Source organism: Antennarius striatus, chromosome 9, assembly GCF_040054535.1.
Source record: "Antennarius striatus isolate MH-2024 chromosome 9, ASM4005453v1, whole genome shotgun sequence".
In the NCBI taxonomy this organism is placed as follows: Eukaryota; Metazoa; Chordata; class Actinopteri; order Lophiiformes; family Antennariidae; genus Antennarius; species Antennarius striatus.
Window position 1 is genome coordinate 7,455,862 of NC_090784.1, and position 17,179 is coordinate 7,473,040.

At 40.9% G+C, this 17,179-nt stretch overlaps 1 protein-coding gene across 1 annotated transcript; it reads right to left on the reverse strand.

Annotated features, from left to right (window-relative positions):
* Positions 1–2,078: 2,078 nt before the first annotated feature.
* Positions 2,079–3,283, reverse strand: si:dkey-33i11.1 (uncharacterized). Its single transcript, XM_068322925.1, has 5 exons — positions 3,233–3,283; positions 3,106–3,154; positions 2,843–2,929; positions 2,612–2,739; positions 2,079–2,204 (listed from the first exon to the last, which is right to left on the reverse strand). Exons 1-5 carry the CDS (start codon positions 3,238–3,240, stop codon positions 2,102–2,104), a joined length of 375 nt encoding a protein of 124 aa, XP_068179026.1. The 5' UTR covers positions 3,241–3,283; the 3' UTR covers positions 2,079–2,101.
* Between the last annotated feature and the right edge of the window lie 13,896 nt (positions 3,284–17,179).

Consider the following 17,179-nt stretch of genomic DNA (forward strand, 5'->3'; position numbering starts at 1 on the left):
TTTTATTCTTTACTCTATTCTTTGTTTTTTACGTTATGCACAACTCTCATTTATTGTGTAATAATCTAATCGTAACATGTATTTGTTACATGTTTTTTGATGCGTTTTTATGCTTTATAAAACATTTATGTCGGAATTTTTGTGGGCTTGGAACGGATTAGGGCATTTGCATAGAAAACGCGTCTCTACTTACGTAATTTTCTACTTACGTAATTTCTTCCGGGACCAATTAATTTCGTAAGTAGAGGTACCACTGTAAGTATGTTCAGAAGTTGAATGTTCGTATTTTAGGACTACCCATATTACCAGAATGTTTTTTGAGTTGCCATTTTTATATTCAGGAATAACCAACATGTGTAGAACCCACCCAGGCGGGGCCGGGTCATTTCCCCACACGTTGCAAGATCTTGTCTGAAGTACTAAATGTCACCATTGCAAGGTAGACAAATGAGCAACTAATGCAGCAACAGCCTCGTGGTATTTTTAAAAAGAAATTAAAATTTCACATTTAAAAATATACATGTACTGATCAAGAACAAATTCACAACAAGGGATGTCCAGCTGGGATGCAACCTCAGGGCAGACCCAGGACCAGGTGGAGGGATTATATCTCAACACTGGCCTGGGAATGCCTTGGGATCCCTCAGTCAAAGCTAGTGGTTGTGGCTGGGGAAAGGGAAGTTTGGGGCTCCCCGTTGAAGCTGCTGCCCCGCGACCCGATTCCAGATAGGTGGTGGAAGATGGATGGATGGATGAACAACAATAAAATTAAGAAATGGAGAACAAAAATATCTAAATGCTACAAATTAATTGATAAGTTAATTAATTACTACATGGAGCACATATTTGGTATAGTATCATGATATTCCAAGGATGTCTGAAATATTTTTCCTAAAAAAATGTTTCCAAACTAGAATTGAAACCTTAGATCAGTCCCAAATTATTTTAACACTGAAATGCATTGTATATGGTCCTAAAATATTACCCATCATGAGTAACCAACCCAAATTCCTTGAAAAGAAAGTTAATCCACCAACCCTTTAAATAAGTGGACATTTTGAATTTTCTAATTAGACATATTCATTGTTAACTAGTTGACTACCATTTCATTATCAGTAGTAAAAAAAAATTAGACAATTAACATTTAAAAGAAGCAGTATTCTATGATTTAGCAGGAGGAAATGTGTGCGCTGAAAATCTTTCATGGTTTACTGTTGTGGTGGAAAGTTTTTAATACAATAAAATACCACGCTGTCATAATGTTTGGTAGTGGTGTTTTAAAGAAATAAATAAATATATTATAATGTAGTACAATCAGTTGGTTTGGTTGTACTGTCTGAGTAAATCTTGTTTGATTTCTGTCTTCTTATCGCAGACACGCACAAATGTTTGTGAGCTGGATGAAATACAATAAACATTCAACCTGTGCTCTTGTCATTTTCTCCAGTATTTGATTTTGCATTCCTGCTGGTGAAGTAAATGTACTAAATCTTTTATTGGTTTGGAATGTGTGGGTGGACTAAATGGTGAATATTTGCCATACAGTTTTCTACACAACAATACAAATGATTCTGACACTTCAGTGGTCAAATGACTTCGTAGTAACCAGTCATATTGCATCACTTGTCTTTGTTTGGGAACTTCAGCATCAACTATTAGGTAAAAGGCATCAGAAGGCATACTGCAGTTTGTATTGTGGATAAGAACGCAGGCAAACGCAGGCAAAGCAACAACCAACAGTGTGATGGCTAGTCTTTCCACTTCTGGAACTATTTTTAAGAATTTATGCCTAACCGTGGTAAGAAGTTTAGAAAAAAGGCAAAGACATGCAAAACAGTTTACAAGATGAATATTCAGTCAGGACCAGGACCACAAGTTGTCGTCACAGTCTGGGAAAACATGAGAATCCATAATGACACGGTTTACATGAGGAGGGCTGATGTGTTGTACAGCTGAGGAATAACAGAGAGAGAAGATCAGATCTATATAAACCTATGCATGGAGAACAGAAGCATATAAAAAACAGAAAAAATAATACAAATTCTGATGTGTGTTTTCAGATTTGTAAAATGTCATACATGATGTGCCTTTATCCTGCGGCTCAGTGGTGGCTCTGGTGCAGAATTGTGTAAACAGGTTTATAGGACTCCTTTGGCATTTTGTTACCACCTGTTGGCAGGTTATGGATCTGCACCTGGTCTGCACTGACACAAACAAGAGAAACCACGTGAGTTCATCCAGACATCTGATGGAGATCAAACCAGAAAAGCCCCCCAGAATCACAGAAATATATTTTAGCCGACAAAATTGGGGCGAGAAATTTATCTTTCCAAATTAAATCGGAGACGGTGTCAGATATCAGATATAATGGAGGAAAGACAGAGGAGGAGGGGAGGAGTGTGAAGCATATAGAATGTGATGACAGGAAGATAAAGAAGGGAGGCGAGTGAGGTTTAACATCAAGTCTGTTGCAGACGTGACATAAAACAGCAGAGTGCAGCTGTGGTTTTCAGCTCTGCATGGGGACAAATGGTGGAGGAGGGAGTAAGACAGAGAGAAAGATGGAGTTCATAGGACAGGAGGGATGTGGACGGAGGAAGATGGTGTTTACTTTGACCAGGTGGTATAAAGGACGGAGCTGGGGGCATGGTTGTGACCCTCATGTTTGGTGATTGGTGGAGCATCCTTTAGAGGAACAATGGAAGGGTGAGAGCTGTCACTCAAGTCCTCTGGCTCTTCCTGCACACATAGAGTAAACACATATATTTGTATTTTTGATATGTTGTGATTCTTCTCTAAACATACTGTAGACCCAACTCAAGTTGTGATCGGAGCCGTGTACCGGTATGTCGGACATCTTGCCCTTTCTCACGGGGAAGGTCTGCTGGGCTGACTCACAGAACGAGGTGTCAGCTGTCACTGACGGGCGCTGGGGTCACACACGCAAGAACACACAAACACAACAGAAACAACACAACCAAGGCTAATTTTCATACAACAATTTCTAAGAAGACAATTTGACATAATTGAAACCGTACTGACTTTATTATGGGATGTTGCATGATTTAAAAATATAATTCAGAAAAAGAGGAGTAAGTACTGTACCGTGTTTGTTACTTCTCCTGACTCCACGTCTACTTTGTGCATGTTCTTACTGTGAAACCATCATTAAATGTTGTTGCATTTGTTTTTTTAGATAAAGCAGTGGAGAAATAATTTAAAAGGGTGTCACCTGATCATAATCGCCACAGTGAGAGTAATGAGTCCAGCCGACACGCCTACTGCTGACGCTAAGGCAATGGCCTTCAGACGGCCTGGCAGGTAAAGGACATCAGCATGACAGAAAACAACAGATGAGAAGGAATACGGGTTAACGTGAGATAAAGAAATCCATCCATTGGTTTTACAGGGCATACAGATGTACAGGAAGTACCTCCAAATGAGAATGGTAACCCTATATGCCCCTTTTGGCCGAGTACTAAAATGAACCACAGACGAAAATAGAGAAACGTGAGGAACTTGGAAAGAGCTTTGCATCATCTTGCAGGCATCTAGACTTGGGACTTGTGTTTCCAGTTCTGACTTCCAAATCCAACTCCACATCTTCAGCTGTCTAGACTCAAATAGTAGTTTTCCACAACACCTCATCACCCCTTCCTTTCTCCCCATAGCGAGAGGGCTTTACATGACTCACCATGACTCATAGACAAACAGTCAGAAACCATGAGACCATGCACACGGAAGACGAGCGCCTGGACCTCATGCTGCGATAGTGACAGGGGAGGTTTCATCCATCATCACTTCAAAGACACACAAACCGACTCAAACGTCCCACGTGCCTCAAACAGTTTAGTCATTGGATCAGATAATAACAAACCTATGGTGGGCAGGATGTAGAAATGTGGTGGGTGTGTTTCATAAGCTAATCAGTGACACCTCTTTCCTCACATCTTTAAAAGGGACAAAAGCATTTGAAACCTTTCAGAAAAGAAAAAGAAGCCACAGTAAGAACTGCTGACAGTGTTTGACACTGTCAGCAGAGATGAGACACTAAATCTATAAAGTTAACTCAGACACACTGACAGCTTGTTCAAATGACAAAAACAAAACAATTACAGTATGTTTTGGCAGTGAAATCTCATCATCCTTCATCCAAACATCCAAACTTGTCCTTTGAATTAATTCATTAGGCAGACATTCAACACAACGTCACAGCAGAAATGTAATCCATAGGCTTTGTTGAAACAGGCAGGAACTGTTGATGTTTTTGTGACAGTCAGCACAAGCTTAATATGGAAAAAATGTTTCCATGCATATAAATACTTAACAAACTGATATTTAGAGAATATGTTACTCAAATGATGGTCTTCAGCCATACACATTATTTTCCCCCCAGTTTGAGTAAATGAAAACATTTTTTCCTACTCCTCAGCAAAATGCTTTTGTTTCCTAAACCACAGACAGGAATCAAACTGGATTTTAGCCTCAGAGTCCAAGACATCATATCCTCGTCATCTGCCCCAGCCACCACCTTGCAGCTCCAGTGTGGTTTATAAATGTAGCGTTTCATTTGGTGAAAGACGCGTCGCGCTAAGAGTCACATAAAAATTTCCATGTACATGAATCTGCTGACAAACTGCTATGATAGAATGTTGTGTATTTAAGGGAAATGGTGTTTAAGCTAGAGAGATAATGCTAACCCTAACCTCAACCCCAAACCTAACACTAACCCTATCCCAAACAACTCAGGCTGATGTCACTGTTTTTTGATTCAGAGCCTTAAGGTTTGTAACATTTTTAAAGGTCCCATATTATGCTTTTTTAAAATTCATGTCATTCAGCTGCCAGATGTCCAAGTGTACTGTATTTGACATGTCTTGCTGCAAACTGATCCGTGGTCCTCAGTATCTTTGATTGAATATCGATGGATCTTTGATTGAATATGGATGAGTCCTCTCCCACTCTCAAAAGATCTGTTTTAATCGGACGTAGCTCTCAGCTCCCTATCTCCTCCCCACTCTTTTCCACTCTTGTTTTTCACGATGTGACTGTTGATTTTTCAGCGCTAAGCGTGGACCTGCTTCCTCATGTTCCCCAGTCATTGCTGAACAAAGACTCGTGGCTCATTGTGTCAACATGATCACACCGGCCGCTGAGATATTACATCCTATATCAAAGTGATGTACTCTGATTGATAAAGCTGGTTTTCCGAAAATCGTCATGGACTATGACAGATCGTGGATAACACGGGAGCTAAGCTAACGCAAACTTATGAAACATTGGATTTTACCGGTAAGACCAAGTTTTTCTCTTGTGTTCTTGTGTGTGTGTGTGTGTGTATGTGTGTGTGTGTGGGTGTGGGTGTGTCTGTGTGTATGTATACACGCAGCTCTCTGATCACTTAGAATAGCGAAAGCTGCTTTCATTCATCAAAAAACAGACAATTGTTCTGAATTAGTAATTAATGTGCAACTGGTTATGTGTTCGCTCTGACTGAAGCAGCGCTAACTAGTTAGCCAAATGCCATCTGAATTCACAGTTTGTGAAGGACTATCAGTGTGTAGCTCTGAGCCAGGTCATTACCACACACTGCTACATAGCCTGATCACGAACCACGACCACACGCGCGTGCGCACACACTCACACACACACATACACACACGCACACACACGCACACACACACACACACACACACACACACACACACACACACACACACACACACACACACACACACACACACACACACACACACACACACACACGACTGAAGTGGACCTAACTAGTGGACCTAACTAGTCAGCCAAATGCTAGTTGAGTTCAACAATTTGTGAGGAACTTTCAGTGTGTAGCTCTGAGCTAGGACATTACCGCACAATGCTACCGTAGCCTGAGTGAACTCTCCCCTCGGGGATGGCCACAACTTGGGCATGTCAACCAATCAATATCGTCAATCACTCTTTCCAATTGCAGAGCGCCATTTGTGACGTAATTTACATCACAAATGACCATTCAGGGCCATGAATTCCTAAAACTCCAAATATCTATTGATGCAGGAAGTGTTTGTTTACCAGATTCTAGGAGTTGGTCGGGTTAGGGAGGACCGCTGTAGAGACCTGAAAAAGTGTGATTTTCATAATAGGACCTTTTAAAGTTCACCTTAAGATAACGCCAAATGAAAATGTAGGTATCAGTAGAATTCCTAATATTTAGTCAACAATAATACAACTACTGAGATGTTTCAGTGAAATGCACAAATGGTAGAGATGGTAGAGTACTGGAAAAGCCAAAAGTTCAGCCACAAAGATAGAAAGCATCCACCAAAGAGAAGGAAGCTCTCTACAGAGCATCATCTCAGCTCGTCTGATGGCTGTAGAGATGCTTCACTTTAGAGAAAGTTTTCTGACAGAAGTATGAAAGATAAAGGAGCATTAAGACATGAATAATTATGTACCTCTGACTCGTATGGTCAGGACAGGAGAGTTATGGGCTCCAATCCGATTCCTGGCTTCACAGTAGTACTGACCACTCTCTCCAGGGCCAACCTCCGAGACAGCGAAGACAGGACCAGACTTGGTGGCCCACGCTGCACCAACAGAGAGAAAAATCACACATCATTTTAGAGAGAGTTGGAGAAAACAAATCAACAGACAGTCTAGAGAAGCGATGCACCGAGTGCCCACAAACATTTACCACAGGCAGTAAAGGTCGATAAAGATGAATTCTAATGTTATCCATGAATGTAACCATCTTTTGATGCTAACATTGAACAGCGCCCCCATCCAGAGGTAAGCGATGCCATGTAAAGTTGTCTACTGCTGGATTGGCCTGACTGCTGCAGGTCAAGGTCAAAGGTCGGCCGGCGTCTACCACACTGGAGGGACGAGCCATAACTGAGGTGTTTTTAGGAGGATCTGGAATCAGAGGGTTTTAGATGATTGAATCTGAAGAAGACGTTAAATCACTAGAATAACACAGACAACAAACCACTACTCACACAGAACAGTGAGAGTCGACACAGGGGAGGTTTGGGATCCTAACCGGCTCCAGACTCTACAGTAGTACTGACCAGCATGGTGAGCACGCGCTGAGGGGAATGTCAGGTTCTGAGAGGTTCCTGTGGTTAACAGCTGGTCACCTAGAATACGATACCAAGCATACCTGTAGGAGAGAGGACCCTGAAGATGACGATGAAGAATGGCTATGGAGTAATTGGGTCATTTTTATTCTAATCTTCGGTCTTTATTAAATGGACAGTAAACTCAAGCAGCTTCCATATCCAGTAGTCACGTGGGGTCATACGTCATCGGCGACACCCATCGCTTCATCAGTCAGGACAGCCATTACAACACAATACAATCATTGACTTTACTGTCCCTTTAATGATAATCTAATAATTTCCTTCTTCAAGACCTAGGTGTGAATTTAAGGTATAAGGTGTATAAGGTGCCTTTATTTCTATGTGGCCCTCTAATGACCTGAAGACTTGTCAGCTGGAATAGGTATAGCCCCCTCTCCCCCCCATGACCTCATGACCTCACAGAAGGGGTTCCACAGGATTACTCAAACATGTATGAACAGATTTTGGCTTGATTCAGAGGTAGGGTGTGTTCCGAGGAACAATACTTTAGATTTTGGTAGTTATATAAATAATTATCTTGATATCTTTACTTCTTTTTTTTTTTTTTTTTAACCTTTTAGGGGCTGTAAGAATTGTAAGATTTTTGCTTGCACCTTCCTAGCTATAGTGCCTGGATAAAAGTTACAAGATTAAGACATAGTTTAATCTGAATTCAAGTAATATTCCAGTTTCTAGACGTTTAATTTCAGAGTGTGTATGAACTGTGAGACAATAAACAAGAATTGCTTCCAACTAAGATCACCTTGTAGCTGAAAATGTGCTGATTCAGATTTGATATGGGTTGTGGAAACTGAGCTGCCCTGTGGAGGTTTACATTCTCTGAGCTTCTGTGTAGGTTCAGTCATCCAGGAACATAAATCAAGAAGAGCAAAGAAGAATAAACTGAACTTGGTTAAGTGTGTTGAAGACGTTTCACCTCTCATCCAAGAGGCTCCTTCAGTTCTGACTGACTAGTAGAGATTCCAGATACTTACAGGGAGCTGAGTGTAAGTATCTGTTCTACTTATCTATGTATTTACTGAATATATTTATGTATTAATTATTTAAATCTGATCTATTTACTCTTTTTATTGCCCAGTCTTCATTAACTATCTTCAAAGTTAAATGACAGCTTGAATCACAAAACTTAAAGATGGAAAAAGTGAACATCAAGTTGACAATGAGCAATACGAGAATCATACTGATGACAAACAGTAAACTGATCATGCTGCAGCATCAGCAGTAGAGCTCATCAGTGATGATGATAGGTCCTCATACCTGTTGGCAGGAGGGTTGGCCTGGTTGACACAGCTCAGGTTCATGTACGAACCTTCTCTGATATCACCTGGAGGACTGACCAGCACACGCGTGTTCTTTGGAGAGTCTATGCAGGCAGAGGGGTGATAACATTTTGATGAAAAATGCAACAACTAGACAATACAGCTTCAATCCATTTAACACACACGGTACCTAAAATAGAAACACACGTGATATGGGTTTTAAAAGTTTTTTAAACTCAAAAATTAATTCTGAACTAAACATATAGTTTTCTTGACTTTAGTTTATTGAACTATACAAACATTAGAAGTATATAAAGAAACCATGCCTCTAAAACAACGACAGCATCCATCAAACTTACAAGTGACATTGAGTAGCAGAGGTCTGGACCGGTCTGTTCCCAGTGAGTTACGAGCCACGCAGAAGTACTCCCCTCTGTCTGTGTACCTGAGGTGGGGCAGGTGGAGCTGAGGCCTCGAGCTGTCTGGGATGCTGCCGCTGTCCATGTCTGGAGGCAGATGGAGACACGCGTGAATTCACCATTATTTTATATTCTTTTATTTTTATTTATTTAACATACTTTACTACTCCCTGTAGGGAAATTGTTAGCACTCTACACTCTGTTAGTTTAATCACATGCATATATACTGTATATAGTGCGTACAGGCCAGTAACACACACACAATGTGAAATAACAATATAGTGCGCCCTCGCGCATCAACGCTCGCGACTTCACCTCACCGCAGTTTTTGGTAGGTAGTCACGTGATGCTGCCTAGGTTATAGGCTATTCTCCTAAGGTTGTGGAATTTCAAAAGAAACTTTTAAAATCTTCACTTGTGCAAACGCAGGAAAATGCACATTTACAATTTACTGTCATTGTCCAGTTGGTCACATGTGCACAACAGCTTGCAAATGTGTAGCCATGTGCTGAATTCTACCTTTAAACCATGCATAGCTCTCTACTGGTGGAGCCGCATCACTGCTGCAAGTCAGAGTGACTGAACCCCCCTCTGACACCTCCCTTCCTGGAAAGACTGCTATCGAGGTGGAGTGAGGACTGTCTGCAGGGGAACAGAGGGCAATTGGGAGAGAGGGAAGAAAAGAAACATGAGGATCATGGAGCAAAAAAAACCTTAGCACTTAAACCTTTATCAGGGACCTATAACTTAAAATAAATAACAGAAAATCTTAACTAAATAGGACACAATGTGGTCCCTGCTGATGTTTCTGTGCTGAAACTATAGGACACAGGGATCGTGGTGTCCCTCTCAAATTTGCCTCATCGGTCAACTGTACTCACATCCCAGAGCCAGGGAGAGGGGAGGTGACAGGACATTCTGTGGGGGGATTGGTCTACAGGTGTAGGCTCCAGCATGCTGCTGGTCAAAGCGATTGATAATCATCTGTTTCTCGTAGGAGCCAAGGTTGAGTCCATTCCTGTGGGCAGATCATCGTATCTCCAGTGAAGCAGATAATAATAAATCTGAATGTGACACACGATCAGAGCCATTGTCTTCTACCTCTGCTAACAATATACACACTTATACTTCAGTCACACCTGTAGAGGGCAAGACTCCTTCCTGGAGCCCCACATCCTCTGGCCTGACATCCTACAAACACAGTCTCTCCCAGGCCAAACATGTTAGCAGGCCTCGCTGGATACACCTGGACCTGCAGGTCTAAAACACACACACACACACGCACACACACACGCACGCACGCACGCACACACACACACACACACACACACACACGCTAGGGCTGTGAATTCACTGCAGGACCATCATAATTCTCCGTCAATGTGTTTTCACACCTACCTGTTACGTGGAGAGTGACGGTGTTGGGGGACGTCCATCTTCCCAGCGGTTTGTCCGTTTCAAACCTGAAGTGGTACTCGCCTGCATCACTGAGCTTCACAAGCCGGATCTGAACCGAGCAGCTTGAATAGCTGCCTCCAGTGTACCTAGAACACACCATTCATTTCTCATATAATCATGCATCATTTCACATTGACGGCACATTATTTAAAAATGACTTTCTCCTACCGTGTCCGTCCGCGGTACGACAGGCTGATCTGGTTCAGGTCGGTGTGGTGAGCAAACTGCCTGTGACCTTCAGCAGACACTCGGAACCACATGACCCGCTTCACAGTGTGACCTGTGAAAACCAGAGCCAAAGACTCTCCATTCACTACCAGATTTATAGCAACTGATGGAAAGAATGTTGGAATGATGATAATGTCAAAGTTTATGCTCTGAGGCAAACTCAATTTAATTGCTTGCAACTTTGATTTCAGAGGATTCAGAGCATTTAATGGCTTTATTGATGATTATAGAACCTTGAGTTAATTTCTAAAATAAATGATCAATGACACTTTAGTACAAAGAAGGTCTGAACACAATACCAGATGGATAGTCATAACGGCAAGGCAGACTGACGGTTGTTCCTGCCCACACACAGATCTCCCTTCGAGAAAATGACACACTCCACCTGCTCTGGGTACCTGCAGAACATTTTAAAGACAAATAAAGAAAAAGAAGAAAAAAGGAAAAAATTTGTCCGACAAAAATGTTATTATACTAAAATGAAAACTTGTTCAGAGTCCCAACCAAACATCCAACACTCTTGGCTGTCACATCCACATATTGCCTGCCATAAAAAAAATCTAAGAATTCAGGAATGAAAACTTGGAGACTGAACTAAGTGTAAATTTCAAATTCATACAAGTCAAAAAAATTCTACAAAGTGACTCCTTAGAGAAAAACCTGTCAAACCGCAGCTCTGATCAGCTTAGAGAGTGACACATAAAACTGAAGCAGTGAGAATGAGGCCGGTTGTGCAGCTGTGCTGTCATTCTGTGCTGCTAACTGCCTGCCGTGCTGACTACCTTGCACAAAAAACGATCAATACTTATAAATAACCTGAGCGTAAAGGCAAGGGCACCTGGCTGCAGGTCTTTATGAGCATAATGGATCCAATAAGTCTGTCATTCTGCAGTTTAACAGTATGGGTGACACATTTATGATATATCTGGGACACAGTCTAAATACACAACAGTTAAGGAGCCTGCCAGTTTAAGCGACACCCCTAATTCATAAGGATGTACTTAAGAAAAATTGCCCAGTAAAGTTTTATCTCTCAAAATTAAAAACAGATTTCTGATGATAAATGAATTAATTTTTTTTTAGCATTTTCCTTACCTGGTAAAACTGTAAGGATAGTGCCCAGAGCTAACACACCTGCCAACATCTCCGCTGACACGAGCTCTGGAATGTCACCAGAGAAGGAAATAAGCCCAGTGGAGACGGAGGGATGAACAACATACTCATCAGGACAAATGGCATCAAACAGAACAGATTAGAAACACTCACCTTTTAGTGTATCGTCATGCAGCTCAGTCAGCCTGACAGAAAGAGGTCTGAGGGATGCCTGCAAAGCCAAACAGCGATGAAGGTGACTGTTGATAGTGGTGAAAGTTGCTTGGCGATCAGAATCGAGTGTTAGGAAATGGGAGAAGGAGTGGACAGGGCGGAGAGAGGAGGATAAGGAAGAGGAAGTGCTTAACATGTGCCTTTTTGTATTCCACCTTAAAAACTTTTGAGTTTCCATTTTAAACATTTTCTAATTTTCCATCGGAAACAGTTTTAAAGTTCATTAATGTTATTTTTCTTGTGATTCTACCACTTTCACAATCATCTCTTGAATCTGAATGCCGTTAACATAGTGAATGAAATATGTATGGACTGGGTAGAGTTGGTTTATTAGTTTTTTTTATTTTTGTTTTCTACTAAAAAACAGCTGTCTTCAGTGTCTGGAAAAGCAGCTGATGAGAGCGGTTACAGCAAAAGTTCAGGCCTGTAAGACCAAAACATTGAGCCAAAAGACACTAAAATGCATCACAGAGCTATGACTGCAGAGAAAGGGGCCAACTCTCTTGTATTGCGTTCTACCAGCAGCACCTTTGTCATGACCATGTTTATTTTATCTATTATTTATATAATATTGATGATCCTAATGTCAACTAAATGCAGTAGTTCCTATATTATAGATATTTATTCATTCCCTCATATTTGGCAATTTAATCAATTCAGCCTTCACTCTAGAGTGACATTGTCACAATATTGTTAATATTCATTGCTAAAACGATGGACATGTTTGTTTAATTTGCAAAATGAATTCTGTCTTGTTGGGGAATATTAGCTCAAGTCATGCGGACAAAGACTCAGCAACCCAGATGTTCTCTCATCCACTGCTCAAACTGAGAATTGCTGGCAGAGAAAACCACCCACAAGCAGACATGGGGAGGTTTGAGACCTCTCAGTCAACTGTGTCCAATTAGCCTGATGAGTCTAAATGACTTTAACATCCTATCCTGCCACAACTTGGCCAATAGTTGTCAGTTTAGCATCACAAGCCGGCCAATTGGCCACTTAGCCCAGCTCTGACCCAGGAGCAGTGATGTTTAACATTTCAGTCAATCTCTATTCAAAGGCATCCAAGACAGAGAAGGAGGATGGAGTGAAGACTTTCACAGATAAGATCTGCTCTGTATCTGGATACATCTGGACACGTCTAGATCAGTGCTAATGTTAACATACATGGACATAAATCTGATTTACATAGTACATATAGGACCTATGAATACTTTATGTTGATCTTCATATAATTCCAACAGGGTTAATAGTGGTTTTACTGAGCATTAAATTAATGCAACATGTTCTCATTTGAGGTCTTCTAGCATCACTGCTGAGTCATATCCCTCAGCATCTTTACACATTTCTATGTGTGTGAAACACAGAAAGTCAGATGTGATTTGGTTTGATTCTGCTAGAACTACTGCACAAAAATAAAAATAAAGTATTGGTGGGTGAAGGGACTGCGTGGGGACCACCACTAAACCCTGACCTCCAGCTCTCCTGTGTCATCCTATAAACCTGATTGTAAAGTTTCAACCACAATATACCAAAAAAAAAAAAGGTTTTCTAATCCTTTTTGAACAACAATTGATTTCAAATTGATTATCATTTTAAAAAAAAAACAGAATTGCAATTGTTCTAAATTTAATACCAGCGACACATTTGAATGAATTTGGGCCAAGGGCTACAAAAGACTCACCAGTGATGATGGCTGAGGTTCGCCTCTGCGAACTGTCTACCTGGACTCAGGGAACCTTTTAAAGCTCTTGTTTGTTTAGAGTGTTCAACTGCAAAGTATTTATTTTTATTCAGGTTTTTCACAATGTCCTAACTGTCTCTACACCATGTAGAGAGTTGTCATTCATAATAGACAGATTCACTGAAACACTGACATGACAAACACAATGCTCCTGGGAATAATGCCAGCTGTTTTAATGAACTCAATATAAATGGTAAATATGAAAAAAGGTAATAGAAAAAATTCTAGAAACTTTTTTGCACAGTCTGAAGATTGAAAAGGCGGTACTATATTAATATATTTTTGGCTGGGGTAGAAGACATATATTTATTTGTTTATTTTGTTCCAGGTCTGCATTATGGTTCATGGGAAGCATAATGCTTCATGAATTTGACTTTAAACAGTTAACCTTAATGAGGACCAGAAAGTCCTTGGCTGGGAAAGTTACCATCATAACAGAATGAAAATCCTCAGGATATTAGGTGAAATGAACAATATATTCCAGTTCACAGATTGCTATGTTGGATTATGGGTTGGGACCCAAAATGGGTCGCAGGCCCGCCGGTTTCCACATGACAAGAAAGCTCGTATGAATTAATGACCCTGGATCTCAGGGGGAAAAAGAAATTTGGTCCTTTTAGCTGAAAACTTTTAAGAACTTTCCTTCTCAAATACTCTGTATTATATAGTGAGGGAAGAGTGGTGGGCTTTGAGCTTAACCTGTAACCACAGCGTGACTTCAAAGGGATCACGGTACACTAATAGGTTAAAGCCTGATGTAATCTTAATCAGAAACAGACCAGACTAAACGAATGAAGAGAAACAGATGGATGGAGCTAGATTAAGTGTGACTGACCACAAACAGAGAGAGAGAGAGAGAGAGAAAAGGGGTGACAGAGGCAGAAATGAAATGGTTTGAAGGGGAAGGTGGGTGGGTGGGGGCAAAAACACAATGAGGTAAGGCTGCAAAGGACAGAAAGAAAACACACATATGAAAGACAACCAGGGGACGACAAGAGGAAAAGGATGAAGAAATAGAGGTTAAAAAGAAGATAAGTGTTAGGTTTGTCCTGGGAGGAAGAGGAATGGAAAGAAGTGTGAGAGGGAGCAATAGACAAATGCATGACAGCGTATCCAACCCTTACAGTAGGGAAGGTATCCATCCACTGACCGCAGCCTCCAGGCCAGATGAAGTGTGACCGTCTGGTGGTCGGACTGGACCTGAAGATTTTCCGCTGTTGCAAAACACTTCCTGCCTGCTGTTTTCATGTAATGTGACCGCTCACAGTTTGCTCCCCTGCCATACTTTAAGTTGTACAATATGTTATTTCTATGTTACTTCTTATGCCCACAGATTAGACTCTTGGCTCTCCAGGCCCTCCAGCCTTGGACAGACTCCACATAAGCAAATAATGATTGGACTGTCCAACATGTGTTAGTCTTCAATTTGAGTGGTGCTCTCCATGGGGGAAGTCTGGGCAAGAATGATGACGATCAGAACTACAATCATATCTGACAAGGTGATGTGTTGTTCCTGTGTTCTCTTAAAGGAGCTCCGCTTGATGAGTTGATGAGGTGGAGTTTTGCCAAGAATCGATGAACCAAAAGGGAATTAAAAAAGAGATATTAATCTTAACTTCCGGAGAGAAACTTTCTCTTTCATTAAACTGCTACAGCTTATCAATAAAACACAGCATTTAGCCTCTCAGACATTTTCATTAACAGGCCAAACCAAACACTTGATGAATTTTTAAAACTCCTAAATCTTTGAAAAATATTGGCGCTCCATTAAATCTTTACCCCAGTTTTGCTCATTCCTGTCCCATTCACAAACTCTGCTGCCGGCTCGGGTTTCGGCTCCTTGTGTGCCAGAGACCTGTCTGTGGCTGCTGTGGTATTCCACGCTGGATGAGTCATGTCTGGTGGTTATTATGGGCAGGCGTTTGGCTCCCCCCGTCTCTCACCCCGTCTAGTGGCAGCAGACAATATTACATCTTTTTTTGAACCTGGTCCAACCAGGCTGACGAAGAAGAGGATCTCAGTTTACCAGGCTAGATGAGTTAAGGACACATACTTGTTTAGTGATGTAAGACAGTGTTGACCTAACTTCATGCATTTTTTAAAGTTTTGCTGAGGCCAAACACATAAAAGCTGTAACTCTTGACATAATAATTAAAGTTAAATATGAGTTAAAGGTGTTTGTCGGTCAAACACTGTGAGTCTCAGACTCAGTCGCCTTGTCAGTTATCAAATGAGTGGAATCTTTCTTTAACCAAACAGCTTCACCTGAACTGATGTTTGACGGCCCACTTAACACTCATGTGGTGGAGTGGAAAATTAGATTATTAAGGACATTTGGTGAATGCATGCAAAATATTTCTGACACTGGAGGCCATTGTACTCCATTATTTATCAACGAGTTGTATTTCTATCCTTTGAAGGTAGTTATTTTAGAGAATTAGGAAATTCCTTAAAATAATTATTTTTCTTGGTAAGGAAAAAATGGACAGCTCAAGTCTGCTCATTGAACGTCAAGCTATCAGAGTTGGGGGCGGGGGGGTGTAAGGCCTTGAACAAAGAAAGTCAAACAAAAAACGCCACGCCGTAAAAAGTTCCCACTTCTTCAAACAGCATATAAAAGCCACAAAAATCAAATGTGCCACGGGTTATATGTGGAAAGCTTCAATTTTGTAAAAACTCTTTAATAAAACTCAAAAGCATATAATAAGATAGTGAAACTAGTCGGTGTCACTTAATTTATACTGATTCTTCCTCAGGTTCACATTTACAACGTTTATCCAAGACAATGCAGCCCATGTCTGAACACCATGCAACAAACGATCTACTCAAAGGTTTAGCATGAGGTCAGGGATGCCTGATCAATAGACAGGAAGTGGTGTGACTGGTTATAAGGGTCTAAATTAGCGTGAAAAAGTGATAAAATAAAGACAATTTATAAAAATACTGTCTTCTCTTCTTTAAACTATAAATTGCATGTTTATGCTACCTCCCAAACACTGACAAGAACCGTTAGCAGGCTGTAGCTTACCTTAGCATGAAGACCAAAAATAAGAACATGCAGCTTAGCTCTGTTCACAACAGATATGTTCCATCGAGCGTCTCCGAAGGTCAGTCACTGACAGATCAATACCCTCAAACTCACCTGAACTTCTTGGGGTCCTGCTACCATTGTGAGGTCACCAGGCAACAAGAGCGTGGGCAACAAATAGTATTCTAATTTTAAACAATGATATAATGAACAATGTACAAGTTTAGTTAATTTATGTATTCGTTTAGTTTTCTAAATTGTCATAAATCAGCATTTTGTTGGCGTGTGAGACAATAAGAAAGACAGTTTGCAGACAAAGAAACTCGTTCAACAGAATCAATGGACAACAATGGATAACCCCCCCCCCAAAAAAAACAAACAAAAAAAAAAAACAAGTTGTGCAGGAAAGGTTTTTTCACTTGGGAATCTCGATTCCAGCCTTCAGTGGCAAAAACTTTCCCCCTCTGTATTACCTGAAAACGGAATTCCGTTTTCAAGTATGAGTAAAAACCATTTCCTGGTTGAGGCTGAGGGAGAACATGTGTGTCGTCTGTATGTATTAGAGAGCAAGGCAG

Excerpts from the sequence above, each read along its gene's own strand:
- si:dkey-33i11.1 (XM_068322925.1), bottom strand. Across the intron at positions 2,740-2,842 it reads GCAAGATGTCCGACATACCG|GAAGAGCCAGAGGACTTGAG; the intron begins GTACACGGCTCC and ends CTATGTGTGCAG. Across the intron at positions 2,205-2,611 it reads CTTTATACCACCTGGTCAAA|TGCAGACCAGGTGCAGATCC; the intron begins GTAAACACCATC and ends TGTTTGTGTCAG.